General features: G+C 42.0%; 1 protein-coding gene across 20 annotated transcripts in view; it reads right to left on the reverse strand.

Moving 5' to 3' along the window:
- ANK3 (ankyrin 3) overlaps positions 1–15,689 on the reverse strand; it is a 287,099-nt gene that overhangs the window by 77,832 nt on the left and 193,578 nt on the right. For 15 of the 20 annotated variants that reach the window (XM_077183367.1, XM_077183364.1, XM_077183366.1 and 12 more), the window contains exons 18-23: positions 13,374–13,472; positions 5,831–5,929; positions 5,636–5,734; positions 5,225–5,320; positions 2,108–2,180; positions 1,853–1,915 (exon numbers count right to left, since the gene is read on the reverse strand). In XM_077183367.1, the coding sequence (XP_077039482.1) occupies positions 1,853–1,915; positions 2,108–2,180; positions 5,225–5,320; positions 5,636–5,734; positions 5,831–5,929; positions 13,374–13,472 (529 nt within the window). The remainder of the gene's footprint in view (positions 1–1,852; positions 1,916–2,107; positions 2,181–5,224; positions 5,321–5,635; positions 5,735–5,830; positions 5,930–13,373; positions 13,473–15,689) is intronic. The other 5 variants (XM_077183370.1, XM_077183368.1, XM_077183369.1 and 2 more) reach the window with 1 other exon arrangement.

Here is a 15,689-nt window from a genome sequence, read left to right on the forward strand (position 1 = left end):
TTCCTAAGTTTGAATATAAACCTACCCTCTTTCACCTTAAATCCACTCCCCTTGTCCTGTCAGAACATGCCCTTGTAGAAAGTCCCTCTCAAACTTCCCTATAGGTCCCATATAGGTACTGGAAGGTGCTCTAAGGTCTCCCTGGAACCTTCTCCAGGATGAACAACCCCAAGTCGCTCAGCCTGGCTTCACAGGAGAGGTGCTCCAGCCCTCTGATAATCTTTGTGGCCTTTTCTGGACTTGCCCCAGCAGCTCCATGTCCTTCTCACGTTGGGAACCCAGAGCTGGATGCAGCACTCCAGGTGGGGTCTGCTGAGAGCTGCCCATGGTGCTTTGGATGCAGCCCAGGACACGGCTGGACATTTCTGGGTTGCAGGTGCACATTGCCAGGTCATGTTGAGCTTCTGTATATAAATGCCCAACACCTCAAGTTCTTCTCCTCAGGGCTGTTCCCAATCCATTCTCCATACACCCAGCCTGTATTTATGCTTGGGATTGCCCCAATCTGGGTGCAGGACCTTGCACTTGGCCTTGCTGAGCATCATGAGTTTCACACAGTCCCACCTCTCCAGCCTGTCCAGGTCCCTCTGGGTGGCATCCCTTCCCTCCAGCATGTCATCCACACCACAGAGCAAACCTGCAGAGGGTGCACTGATCCCACTGTCCACACTGCCAACAAAACTGTGAAATGGCACCAGTTCCAACACCAGGCCCTGAGGAATGGCACAAATCACTGGTCTCCCTTGGACACTGAGTCTTAGAGCACAACTCTTGAGTGCCCCATCCAGCCAATTCCTCAGCCACAGAGCTGTCCATCCATCAACTCTCCCTCTCCAGTTTAGACACAAGGATGCAGAGCAGGACTGTTTATGTAGAAATGACTCTCTCAGCTCCCCTGGCAACAACATGGATGCAGAACACAGTCTGCAACATGCAAGGAACCAATTGTACTACCTGCATTCCTAATTGTTGTTGTTCTACTGAGAGTTAGTGATGAGAAAAAGCCTCCACAGATTTGGCTTTCAAAAGGATCCCATAGGTTACAATTGACATTTTTAACTCCAGCACCCAGGCTCCCCACAGGATGTTTCTGGTCTGTACCTCTCTGTGCAGAGGGACAGAACCAAGCTCCTGCCCTGCTCACTCACTGTTATGCATCGGTGTTCCTGTCAGCTGAAACAATGCAGTGTTTTGAGCAGGACAATGGCCCAGGAGAGCTATTTGGGAAACATGTATGTATGGTAAGAACATGATCCTTTTGGAACTGCACAATGACAGATGGGGAACAAACCAACAGCCTCAATGCATGAATTAAACAAGAGCTGCACACAAAGAACTGAAATATCTTTTACACCTTGCTGCTTGAATGCTATGAAAATTAGAAGTAAATACATCAATAGGGATGAGGAAAGAGAGATTGACTAAAGAAAAACAAGAAAACTGAACACAGTCATTTGCTTAAAAAAAACCAAGAACTTTTTTCTTTCTGCCATTGACTTTGACTATCAACCATTTCTTCCAAAATGTTTTGATATCTTACCCTCTTATCCAGTATATAATTTTTCAGTTCAAACAATAAAACATTCATTGACTTTATAGAAGCAGCAGCAAAATGATTATTCCAGGAAAGTGAAGGTAATTTGATCAAAAAATCATAAGAAATTCAGAAAAAAAGTTAGAGGATTATCAGCAATAGCTCAAAGAATTTTTGAAAGCACTCTTAATTGTAAAGCTGAAGTTATTGTTAGTGGGATAATAAGAAAATTATCCGAAAGGATTAGTTTTCAGACAGATGAACTAAAAGGAAGAGGATTAAGTTAAATATCAGTGCAATATAAAAATGCACAAATACCTTCTTCAACATCAGACAAATATTCAGCATCACTGAGTATTTCAGGGGCATTGGCTTTACGCACTGCATGATTTAAATAAACAAAACAATTAAAGAAAAGCACATACTATTGATGTGTCAACAAAAATCAATGTACAACAATAACAGATGTGCAATGACCATATCCAACTAATAATGTGTGTTAGTCTTGGGTTTTTTAAACAGACATTTCTTACAACCACAAAGAGTGAAAAAAAAATCTAAAATTTTTAATACCTTCATCATCAGACATATCAAGAACTTCATTCATGGTTTCTGGTACATTCATTTTGTGCTTTTCTGTAACAGTCTGTAATAGAAAAAAAAGTAATTTTAGAATGCAGACATAATTTTTCTCAAAATTCTATTTATCTTTAAAATTAAATGCAAGATAAGGTTTTTATCTAAGTTAGAAAACCAACAGAATTTTTAGCTTCTTATTCACTTCCTATTTTAAAGATGCATTCAACTATAAATTAAAAAAACTACAGAAATAGGCAATATTGTATTTGTTTTTTTAAACTATGTTCATATTGTCATATCAGAAAAAGCACGAGCAGAAAGCTTAGATGATGATATCAAAAGAAGAATCACATATACTGAAATTAACTTCATTTTAGGGGCTTAATAAGAACTCTAGTTTGAGCAAGGAATATATCATCTCTAATAAAACCAATCTTCTGAGGGAAATATTTCTCCTTTGACATCAGAGGAATTCTGCAATTTGGGAGCAGCTGAACCTATGTGAATTTTTTTCAGAGGTGCCTCAGCATGAATTGTGTGTTTTTCCCACAAATAAGAACAATTGTAACCACATGCAGGCTAAATGATACCCCTGAAGGGCTTTGTGCATGAAAGACACTCAGAAGCGGTTGCATGGTTTTTATCCCTATGTTTATATTGATTCAGATTCAAAGACCAATATAAAGAAAAACAAAAGCAGAAAAAAAAAAGTTCTGAATGCACCTGAAATCTGTTCCTAGAAAACCTGTATCCTGAGAATGACATGCACATGTACTTTTTACTTTTCCAGCACAACAACCACTGGTAGAGGTCTGGGTCAGACCAGAACTTCTGCAGAGATAGCTTTCAAGGAGTGCAGTGGAATTAAAAACAAAACCAACCAAAACAAAACTAAACCGCAAAAAAAGCCACACACACACACAAAAAAAAAAAAAAACCAAAAAAGCAAACAAACAAACAAACAAACAAAACCAGCAAAAAAACAACAAAAAAACCCCACCAAACCTAACTTCAAGCAAAAACCCACTCCCATCTTTATGGGGATTTTAGATTGTATTTTTTTAACCACCATTACTTCTCATGCTTCATATGCAAATAAAAAATCATTAAGAAGTTCAGGATGGCAAAATAGCCTTTCCATTTTCACTTATTTTAAAAGATTTCCATTTTTCTCAGGCATTATGAGTACTCACTTGGCATTTCATGTTTCTTAGGCTACTACCATCACTTGATATAGGCAGAAGAGTTCCTCCATGCTCAAACATTACAAAACCTACAGAAAATCCTCATGCAATTCATTTTGTGGGAATTACTTTCAAAGCTTTTTAAAACATTGTTAAACCAGCAAAATCACTGGACTTTTTTCCAGATCCTACTGGATTCAATTTTTTTTTAATTGGTGTTTGAGTATAAATGATAGTAAAATTAGCTATGTTAATCCCTGATGCCTTTAAATTTAGCTTTGGGAGTTGTGTAGCCACAAGCCTCAAAATGTAAGTCTCAGCAGTCAAACTGAGTTTTTAAAACCCACAATTGTAAATTAGATTTCACATCTAGACTTCCAAGATCCCAAAATTACACACTGATATGCAGCATATTCTGATTTTAATGGAAGTTATTTCTGGGCTTTTCTTGAGAGTAGGTATTTGAGGTGGTATAGGTCTTGCAGCATCTAACATTTCCTCCAGCACCATTCAGAGCCTGACCCACCATCTCTCTACTCTTCATCTACAGAAGATAAATGGTCAGTTACTTTATGCAGGACAAACATTCCCAGCATCTTGGTTTGAAAAGCTCAGAACAGCCTTGTGATATTGAGAGTTTTTAGCATGAATATGTGGTTTTCCTGCAGCTACCTAACTGAATAGTAGGTAGTCATTCAAGTTTTGCTATCACAGAAAAACTCTCCATCAAATTTCTCTGTGTGGCAAAATGTTTTGTAATCTTTCTAAAGAGAAATTTATTAATGAGAAAACATAGAGAAAATGTGTAAGAAAAAAAAAATCAGCATTACTTTCTAGCATATTCGACTATATCTTATTGTTCTGAAATTTATCGTTTGTGTGGTGGATTTTCTGTAAACTACTGAAACCACAGCCAGAAAAGTCATAGGAAGAAAAGGTGCATGCAGTAACAGAACTAAAATCTGCCTGTCATCCCAAAAGCTCATCATATTGCAACCACCTGCTTGCACAGAGACCACACAAAGGGGCAATGACAAAACATGGAACACACACACAGTAACTGTTTTCCACCCCTGGTATGTCTAAAAACACATACATGTGCATTTTATCTTTTTAATCAGAAAAAGAAAAATAGTTGCTGAAAGCCAATATTCTGAATTTATGTTCTTCAGACCCAATTCGGGCTTTATTACTATGATAATGCACGGAGGTGCCTTGCCTCAGAAAACTTCAGAGAGCAATTTGGCAAAACATTAGTGAACAAAAGATCCTTCTGAGAAATATTCTGCATTCTGTGAATGTTTCTGACAGCAGGTAATGTTTGATGACTGCTAGTCCCTTCAGTGCCTCCTGGCTAATGCTCTCTGAGAGGCAGGACACACAAGCTGGAATTCTCATCCACATCAGGGAATGGGGATTTGGGGTTGCAGGGGCTGGCTGTGGCTGCTTGCAGAACACAGCCTTTCACCATCCCATGGAAGGGGCCAGAAACCACACAATGAGGAGCTTTCAAGTAAATTCCAACCATTTTTTAAAATACTGGAATGGGTCCTCTTAGGTCAAATTCAAGCCATTAAGCATCAGATGGTTGGGAAATGCTCTCAAGCAGCTTCTGTTTACACAAGCCTGTAGGAACATCTTTTCAGCAGCAAAATTGTTCCCTAAACAACAGGACGTGTGGACAAACATTTTGTGGAGAAACTTTGCAGTTGTGACCAGTCCTTTTTCTGGTCAGTTGGTACATCCTCACAGTGTCTACTACCTTAAAAATAGACAACTCATGTTGCACTTAATATCGACTTTATACTGCTAAAAAGAAATAGGTGACAGGAATTTTGGTAGTCATTAACTACACAAAGTTTAGTTATAGTCATACTCTGGCTTTGGAAAAATTCTTCCATTCCGTACTGAAGTCAGCAGTACTTACAATTGTAGTCATGGTCTCCTCTGTCACCACCTTCAGCGTGTCAACAACTGAAATGTAGCCAAGTCGCTTAGCAATGGCCAGGGCAGTGTTTCCATTCTAGCAATTGAAACATTCGTAACACAAGTTGAACATTAGCAAGGGGAAATGTAGGAACTGCTGGTTAATTACAGAAGAATGTAAAATAAAATAAAAATTGTTTATGTTTTCTGATGGAAATAAATATCGGGTAGTAGGATATATAAGTGGGATGAAATGGGACGAAAATGAGGAGGTTTTCAGATGTTTGTCGTTCTCTCTCTCATCAAATCTCTCTGGGAGAGATGATGGTGCAGAGGATGTGGTGGTGATGGAAACAGGCTTCCTCTGCTCTTTTCCTGTCCCACCAGGCCCATTTTCCAGGCCAGCACTTACCACAGTGAGCTCGTTGGGCGCGGCGCCGTGCTGGAGCAGGACATTGATGATGTGGGTGTGCCCCTGCTGCGCCGCCTGGTGCAGCGGTGTGTACCCGTTCTGCAGGCACCAGGAGAGAAAAGAAGCAACCCTGAGGTGGGCACAGCACACACACACAGCAGGGCAGCCCCCCCAGGGGACAGCTGGGACACTCACCTTCGTTTTGGCATTGACTTTTGCAGAATGCTGCAGAAGGAAGTTGACGATTTTTATGTTTCCGTAGTGGCAGCCAACGTGCAAAGGAGTGTATCCCATCTAGAATGAACAGCAGCAGTTAGTAGAGGGGGATATCACACACGTGCCCTGACTTAAAAAAAAAATTAAAAAAAGCAAACAGGTATGAAACAGGAAAAATCCCATTAAGCTTTAGTTCTTTGGACTATGTGAAAAATCCTCCAGCCTTGGGAAAAACCACACTTCTTATGAAAGCCACCCAAAGTGCTCAGTGGGTGCTTCCACCAGCTCCCTCAGTGCCTGCAGGTGGATCCCATCTGAGCCCATAGACGTGTGTGTGTCTCTAGGTGGTGTTGCAGGTTGCTGACCATTTCCCTTGGACTATGGAGAAGTTCACACAAGGCTACCTAATTTCAGTTGTATTAACATAGGCTAGGAGATGGTAGCTGTGACAGTTACTTTAAATTTGTGTGTGCCAATCATTTCCAGTTAATGATATACCCTTTGCCATCTAAAGAAACTACTAACTTTGACAACCAGGATGAGTTAATCAGTGCCAGAAACAGCACTGAACTGAAATTCCATTGGCATCAGCAGAATGAAACTTTCTGCTGACTTATGTGAACATTGGATCAGATGCCAAATGACTACAAGGAACTTTTCCTGCACAGAACAATAACCCGCAGTGGTAAGAACTGGAGCAGTAGCTTAAACATCATCATGAACTGAACACATGGACCTCATCTCACAGATATTGTTAGTCTAGGGTTGGCCAAATAACTTCCTCTTCCTAGGAGTGCCTAGAGTCTGACTCTCTGACAGGGCTCCCTGGCTGTCCAGAGCCTTGATTCTTCAGCAGAATGATGACTCACAGTCACGTACCTCAAACACAGCTTCTACAGCCCCTGCCTCTACATGGGCCAAAGATAAACTCAGTTTAAAGGATGGCCAAGCTATCAAAACAGTTCAAAAAACAGTAAAAAAAAATAAATAAGGCTGTGAGACCTTGTCCTACAAAATCTTAATTCCCTTCTCCCTCTTCAATATACAGGCCTCTTAACATGACCAGCAAGGTCAAAAAAAAAAAAAAGTCAGCATAAAACCAACTGGAGAGATGAAATCCAAAGTCAAGGACCACCTGCCAAGAACCCCCTGTGAATAGCCCTAAAACATTAAAATCTGGAGCATATCAGAGCGCCCAGACCAGCTGTGATCTCAGCTTTCCCTTTGAAGTGATCTGTAAAGGCTCCTCTCCAGCCTGTAACAATGAATACTGAGAGCCCCCATATTTACTGCAGTGCAATGACAGTTTCCTTTTAGAAATGGTACACACAAACTTGTACGTGGTGCCTACAAAAATGGCTGGAGGAGCAATTACTGATGCTCTCTGTCACTCTTGACCAGTCTGCTGTTTAAATCTGAGACTAAGTGAAAACTTTTCCTCCTTCTCCTCCCAATTAACACTGGAAACCATGACATTTCCAGGGTCACAATCCAACTGCATCTGAAGGAGGCTCCTCTGAAGCTCTGCTGTTGTGTGTGGCAGCTGGAGGGGTGTGCACTGAAAGGCAGCTCCTGCCATAGGCACTGCACATGTCCCCAGCAGCCTTGTGGGCACCTGCTGAGCCTGGTGGCAAAGCACCAGTCCCCTGCCTGAGGTCCTTGGAGGGTCCTGGGAGCTTCCTTTTAAGTTTGCTGTAGCCTGTGGTCACTTTGTGTCAGGTCCTGCTTGGGCCAGCAGCCGCTGACAGCAGAGGGACAGGGATGTGACACCGTGTCACGGCTGGCTGGCCTCAGCACAGGACATCTTCCTGCTCCCAGCCAGCAGCACGGGCACTGATGGCATGGCCAAAGTACAACTGGCCAGCAAAATGCCCTCTCAGTGCCTGAAGCCTGGGGAGCATATCCTTAACTTCTCGCTGAGAGCTCAGGTGCCTGCACTCAGCCCTTGCCAGCTCAGGAAGGCACAGCAATTGTACCTCAAGATCCCCACATGAACTAAGGTACTCTACTGACTGCTCTGAAACACTCCAACTGGCAGATTCTGCAATTACACAGTTAAATTAACAATAAAAGCAGCAAATCTCAAGCCTACTTGAGCTTGCTACTTTCATTGTCTATAGAAAGGTGCCTGGGAGGCTGAAATATTTTGCTTCAAAAGATAGTAATAATCAACCCACCCACAAACAGACAAAACCCCAAAACAACAAAAACCCCATTAAAAAAAAAAAAAAAAACAAACCCCAAAATCAAAAGCAGGAACAGAACAACAAAACCCAGCTCACAATTATATAAATTTCTGCACAGCCATTCAGGCTTAGTTATAATTACTGGCAAAGCACTAAGGGATTTAGGAGGCAGCCTAATATTGAAAAAGTTACTTCCAAGAAAACCAGGCCTTTTGTTTAACACAGCTCTAACAGACATCACCTTCTGGCTGTTTTAAAGAATGAGCAGCACCAGGGGAGCTAGCAGCTGGGAAGGGTTTATCAAAAGCTACAAGAATAAGTGCCAAGAAAAAAAAAATCAGAAATACTGAACTTTTCATTTCTAATGGAACACATAAAGAATCCCTTATTTCTTGCCCTTCAATTTTTACTTTTGAGGGGAATTATCAAAAGTCTTGTATATCATGTCAGTGAATTACTTTAATATCCTCCACTGGCAATAACCATAAATCTTAACAGCTTGAATTACTGCATCTTTCTAGTCATGCTGACTCTCAAGCTGCTCAGTTTTTGTTTTTCTGCTGTAAATGTCAGACAATGAAGCTACAGCATTGTTGTTTACAGGGCTAGAAATTGCTTTAGATCCAAAGATCACAAAGGCCTGACTGAATGAAACAGGCAAACCTAGGTGTACACACACAGACACTTCCCTGCCTTGCTGAATCAGGACCTAACATGTTGCAGTATCTTGCAAAGGCTCATTATTGCATATTATCAGGCTGGAAATTTCCACAGAAACTTCTTGATAACAACTGAGCACGTACAAAGAGCCAAGGAGAGACAGATAATGCACCATGAAGATATACTGGAGACACCTGTATTTGAGTGTTTGTGCTGTAGGAAAGCGATTTTCTCTCAATAGTACTTCCCTCCCTCCCTCCCTGCCTTCTTCTTATCTCTTCCTGCATCTGAGAATTAGATATTCCAATGGAAAAGCTGGATCACTGTTATGATCTCAGGCTGCTATGGGGCTCCTGTCAGAACAAAGCAGGCAGACCTGAATAAATCTGAAATAAAAATCCCAGCTCAACCTGGAAAAGAACACCGTGACCTCTCAGCCACCATTGTCTCCTACCAAAACTACAGTTTTAGAAACAAAAGACATTTCAATACTTTAATAACATTTGTTCTCCAGACTGTCATCAGCCAGGGACTGGGAGACCATCAGTCCCCCCAGGGGAGCCCCAACACCCAGAGCAGGGTAGTGACTGACTAAAAAAACCTGCACTGAAATAAAAACTCCAAACCCTGCCTTTCATCCTTGACTGAAGCTGCACTTTTCTCTCAGTCTTCCCCTGCCAGTCCATCACAGTACTGCTGTATCCTACAACCACACTCTCCAATGGGATAAACAGTGGAAAAATGACATGTGGGGACCTGCTGAGCCATGAAACAATATTTACTCATGCCAACTACCAGCACAAAAGCCCTGAAACAAAAGCAACATCACATGTACCAGGACAGCTTTTGACACTCAGCATGACCACCAGAGAAGGGATATCTGCTCACAGCCATGGCTCCAGACTGATTTTCAACTCCCAATATTACTGTGAATGGATGAGCATGCTTTGTGTTAAGCATGATACTGCACAACACATTTTCAGCACCAAAAACTCTTCAGCATACCTAAATTCAGGCAACAAAATGCAATATCAGAATAGACAAGAGCTGCTGCCTTTGCTGCAGGACACTAACATGCCTTCTGTGAACACCAAATTCAAATATTAAAGCTTTCTAGATGTGAAGGATTTTGAAGCATGTCAAACTTTACCACCCAAAGTGTATTTTCTAACGTGGCTGAGTTTAAACCACCTAAAAAAATTTCATTTTCAAGAAGCAGCCTTATGGCCTCTCAGGCACTAGTTCTGGCCTGCTGCACCAGTGTTGTTTACACTTCAGCATTGATTTAGACTCCTGCAGCTCTGGGACTAGAGGCTATTTAGTTAATTGATGCAGCAAAACCAGAAGGATCTCACAACACAATTAATAAATGCACTTCATAAGCAGAAGCTATTCTTCCTTTCATGCCGCTTTCTACTACAAAGGTCAGGAAAAAAAATTCTTGGGAGGGAAACCACCCCAAGAGAGACCCAGAGATGCAATTGTTCACTTCTGAGAGCAATTCTGAAAATGCTCATAACAGCCAGAACTGATCTTAATCATACAGACTAATCCCCTGTACAAGTGGTTTTCTGCTGGATTTTTTTTTCTTCCCTGATACAGCTTCAAGATGCAAAATGTGTTTCTGCCCCATCTTCTCCTTTAACCACCTGAAAACTCCCCAGAGTGTGAGCAGGGTCAGAACCCCCATGTGTCAGAACTGCAGACTCTAGATGTTTCCTCTGGGAGGGTAAGTCAAATATAAATGGTGACTAAAGATGAGGAAGATGATAGTTCACTGGTCCCTACTCAAGAGTTCAATGACCTAGTGATATTAAATTAAATGACATGCAGTGTTCTCCCCCTATTGACAGGTACTGGGCTGGAGTGACACAATCTGTGCTTGCTTATCCTGGGAAAATGAGAAATAGGATAAGGAGGGAAAATAAATAAATAAAACCAACCAAAAAAGGCACTGCTGAACAGTCATCCACACCCTGAAATCTGAGGTAAGAGAAGCACATGGATGTGAAATGGAGGGAAGAAAACAGGAGGTTAGTGGTGACACTGCTGGTAGCAGAGATCCCCATGTCACTCTGAGCTGTGCTGCTTCACTGACTCCTAAGGCATGGATGGCCACATCTCTGCTGCTGTGTGTCCAAAGGAATGAATCCCAACTGGACATGCTGGACAGGATTGTGCAAACATGCAAGCATAGCAACAGTGCCTCTCCAAAGCCAACTCAGCTGTTGCTTATCTTGTCCCCCAATGCCTCTGGTTTTAGAGGCAGAACGTACAGTTAATCCATCTAAATGGGAGAGCTTGTAAGTGCAGGGCTGCTGTTTTACAGGGCAATCATCTAACCTTCACTGTACAGAACATGAGGTCAAAGTATGGCCATTCTTAGAGCATAACATTTTTCCCTCACTGTAGAAATTCAGAGTTTTTCAGGAAGGAACTTGAGTGATCATCAGTTTATCCAGAAATAATTCCCTGCTAAAACACCTGGTACTGCATTGGCCCTTTCCTTATATCCCAGGATATATCCTTATATCTGGCAGACAGCTCCACATGGCTGACTCTGTGGAGCCTGCAGGGCTCACTGCTGCACAAACCCAGCAGATGGGACCCTGCAGAAGCCCGTGGAAGAGCACCAAGCCCATGCCAGTGCATGAGCATCGAGCTCATTCCACTCTAACAGAGTCCTGCCAGGCATGTGGGCACCCTCCTCCCCAGGAGCAGACAGTGCCCTACAGCAGGGAGGGCTAACTGGGAGGACTGATTAGGAGGAGGAACAGGAGGACAAGAGGCTGTGGATGCTCTTCCCCACAGCAGCCTACAGGAGGGAGAATTTCCCCAGACAGGTGACTTCTTACAGCCCAAAGCAGTCCTGCTTAAATACAGCCTGACTTCACCTGACTTATGAGTCCCTGAGCCACTTCCTGACAATTATGGAGCAGTCCCATGGAAACAAGAGTGTACTGGGAAACTATTCTTTATTCACACTAGTTACACATAAAACTGAGGAATGAGGGTAAACAACAAGAGATATATTTCTGTCTTCTTTAAAATTATATATCCATTACTGACCATGCTGCACACAGTCAAATATGACTGCATTTTCTGAAGCTGAGTGCAGAGCTCCTGCAGCTGCACCAGGCTTTCCCTGGGACATGCCCTGCCTGCCTCTCAGCTGTGACAGTAGCTCAGATGTTTCCACCACCCTAATGTGACTAAAAGGCCACTGCTGCCCAGATTGGGATCCTGTTGGGACACTGGAGAGCCAGCAAAGCAAACACGTGTGTCTGCCTGCACCTGTCAGTATAAATGTCTCCTCAGACTGCTTGCTATTTGTGGGACAGCCAAGAACACTGCACAGAGGGGCAAAGGCAAACACTCAGATGAGTTGTATGGCTTGGGAGGTGATTCAGCTCTGGCCAAGTCTAAAGAACAGGTTCTGCAATGTCCTGCTACTGAAACCAACACCAGGTAGAAACTACCTCTAGGAAGGCAACCACATCCATCTGAGGATATTGTGCAAAGAATGAACCAGGGCAGACCTCATCTACTACTGGGTGATCTGACAGATAAGAACCCTGATTCTTCTTTAAAATACAGACTGAGGATATGTTACAAAAGTATAAACCTGGAGAAGCTCCTGAGATTTTAGCAAAACTCTTTCAGGTTTACATCAGGATAATGTTACTGAAATCAGCAGTCAGTACAGTTGGAATTACACTGTAGAGAAATCAGATAACCATGACTTTTCCCTCTGCCACAGACCATAATCAGCTGAGCTGCAGCCAGACATGATGATGGACTCAGCCCTTTCTGAGCTGTCAGTGTAATGTGATGATATTGCTGGGCAGTCTGACACACCTGGACATTCCTGGGATGCAAGCACAGCACCTAACCTGTGGCATACACCTGGCACAGAGCTGTGAAAGCTACTCCTCTGCAAAAGAGTGCAGGTCAGATGGTGAGACCCAGTTCATTTAGCTGATTTGATCTACTACAGTCCAAGTATTTGATCTCAACTGATTTCTTGCCCAGCTAAAGGAATGCCTCCAAGATCTAGACAATGAACAAGGAATGTAAGTGCAATCAACACTGAGATCATTACCATTAAATTCTGAGCACTGTACCCCATTAGGGAGCATAAAACCTCTTCTGCAAAGGTCTTTGCTTCAGGACATGGATCTTAAAAAGCAATACTGTGAAGGGAGGTGTCATTGCTGGGGGTCTCAAAAGCCATCCCCAAGCACCTTGAAAATCCAGATCTCTTACTTAGGAGCCCAAACATTTAGGCAAAATTATTTTTAGGCAAGTAAATTTGAAATGGACCACCACTGCATATATGTATTTCACATTAGATAACAGTTCCCTTACTCACTAACTAGATCAATCCCACTTACCTTCAGTGAAGCACAGTAATAGGATACAATCTAAACCTATATTGATCTAAATATTTGGCAAGAAATAAGCTTCCTGCTCAAAGGCTGAGCTTGACATTAAACACCTAAGCTTATATATCTTCAGTTTTCAGAATATATTTCAGAATATATTCTGCAATAATTTATTGCAAGGAACGTTTCCCTGCTGCAATTTCAGTTTCACCCTGAAATCCATTCCTAGCCCTGTCTGGAGGCTCATGGCTCCCTGGAAGGAAATGTTTCATGTGACAGTGGTGTTCATACCTTTGTCTGTGCATCAACAGCAGCTCCCTGGTTAACCAGAACCTCTGCTACATTGACCCTGTCCTCTTGGGCAGCCAGGTGGAGGGGCGTCAGTCCACTCTGGAAATCAGAAACACAAGTAACAATCTCCATGACTACTAAAACGCAAATTCAGGCATTAATAAAACTCTAAACATCCTTAAAGAAGTTACACATTCCACTTTCACAGTGTAAGGTGCTTTGTTATCACACTGTTGATCAGCAGGAAAGTACCATTCAAAAGCCAGGAAGATGATGTTTCTTTAAGACAAGGAACATTTCTCCATGCAGTGTTACATGTGGGATAGCAAATTAGAGCAATTTAAGGAAAAGTCACACAGTATTTCTTCCCTCCTAATTTACTCCCCTATAATGAGTCAGACTTTAAAAGCAATATTGAATCATTGTTTACACTTCTGCAAGTTTTTTACAATCACTCAGTTTTATCCTTAGCTTTTACCCCTCTACTTGATCATTTTCAGACACAAGCACAAAAGAATAAAACTGCATTTCTCTGAGATCAGGCCCATTTCTCTCTGCTCAGAAAACATACAGACTTGATAGAAAATGCATACTGATAGTAATTTTTCTTATTTAAAACTCAAGATCTAAATATCCTTAGAACCTCAGAAAACTATGCAACTTTCTGCCACATAAAAGGGGTAGAAAATCAAAGGGGAAGGAGAGAGAATCGGCTGAGGAGATGTTGTTAGGAATGAAAAAGAATATCCTTTCCTTGGAAATTATGGTTAATTTTCTCTCCTGTTCCTACAGGAACAGCACCAAGGACAGAAGAGCAAGTGGTAGCAGTTGTCACATCAGGCAGGAACACTCACTAAGTCTCCTACCCTTGAGCCCAAACCCATACCCATGGTGCACTCCCTACCAAGGCCAGTTATTCTGAGATGGCCCCACTGCATTTCACTCCAAGATGCAATCCTGGTGACAACAAAGCTTAGGTGGGTCACCTGACACAAATATGTGACAGTAACCAACTATAAACTACCTAATGGAGCCTCCTAATGGAGGATATTAATGGCCAAACCTTCTAAAAAGGTTTAGTAAGTGCTCAGTATGGGGGCTCTGAGTATGCAGCTCCAAACCATCCTGTGGGTCCTGAAGAAATAAATTCTCTTTTTACTCCCATTGCAAAGCTGCAGAAGTCAGAAGTCAGTGGGCTTTAAACATCTGGCTTTGAATGCAGAGGTGCTGTGCTCTGAGGAAATGTGAATCTCTGAGAGAGCACAGAGGGGAATTACTCCCCAGAGGTGCTGTTATCAGCACAATGAGAAACTGGAGATTACAACTCAACAGATTGCTGGATGCTGCAGGTAATTAACCTCTGGTGGCACTGAATCAATGTGCCAAGCACTTCAATCATGCTCCCTGTATTAGCCTCAGCAGCAAAATGGGATAGCCAATGGATGCAGAACATGTAGGTGGCAAATTTCCCTGTGGGGATACTGCATAAGCCCCCACACAATTGAGACTTGTGGGGAAAAAAAAATCAAATCTGCAAGAGAAGCTTTCTGAAGGAGGACCCACAGATAATCAAATTGGAAAGTTAGAAGCAGGAAAACACAGCAGCCCTGTGCAGAACACCCACTGCCTCAAAGGACACTGACTCTTCCTACCTGCTAAGAAATATTTTCCATGAATAAAAATTTCTAGAGCCTAATTTAGCCAAACAAATACATTCTGAAACTGCAACTGACAATGTCAAATAACAATGTCTAGTGGGGCATTTAAAGAACTAAGGCTGCACATTTGCTAGAAACATTACTATAGAGCAGAATTAATGGCCTATGAATTCACACATAAACTGAAATACATCAACTTTCCTTTCCTACCACCAGGAGAAATGACACCAAAAGTCACTGTGGGCTAAGGAATATACCTTGGGGAGGAAGAACCACTTATATTAAGGAACAAAATCTCAGAAAAGTTGCTGTTGTTATCCCATTAAAAAAGTCACCATCCTGAACAAGTCAGCTGTTACCATGAGGTGGTAATACTTGTTACCATTCTCTGGTACGTGTTCAATTTTTTTTGTTATAAAATATTATAGTGCTAAAAATGTTACAAAAAAAAAAGATACAAAAAAAAGAAGAAATTACAATTACAATAAATTACAAATACAAAAAAAAAAAAAGGAAATTACAATTACTTTTACACATGTAACACTTGAAAAATGGGCAGGCATATTCCTAGAGGCTGATAAATGACGAGTGCCAGCGCCACAGCTCCCCTGTGGGGAAGATATTTTCTCTCTGGCCATGCTTTGGCAGACCAGCATAA

The sequence above is a fragment of the Agelaius phoeniceus genome, chromosome 9 (genome assembly GCF_051311805.1).
Source record: "Agelaius phoeniceus isolate bAgePho1 chromosome 9, bAgePho1.hap1, whole genome shotgun sequence".
NCBI classification, from domain to species: domain Eukaryota; kingdom Metazoa; phylum Chordata; class Aves; order Passeriformes; family Icteridae; genus Agelaius; species Agelaius phoeniceus.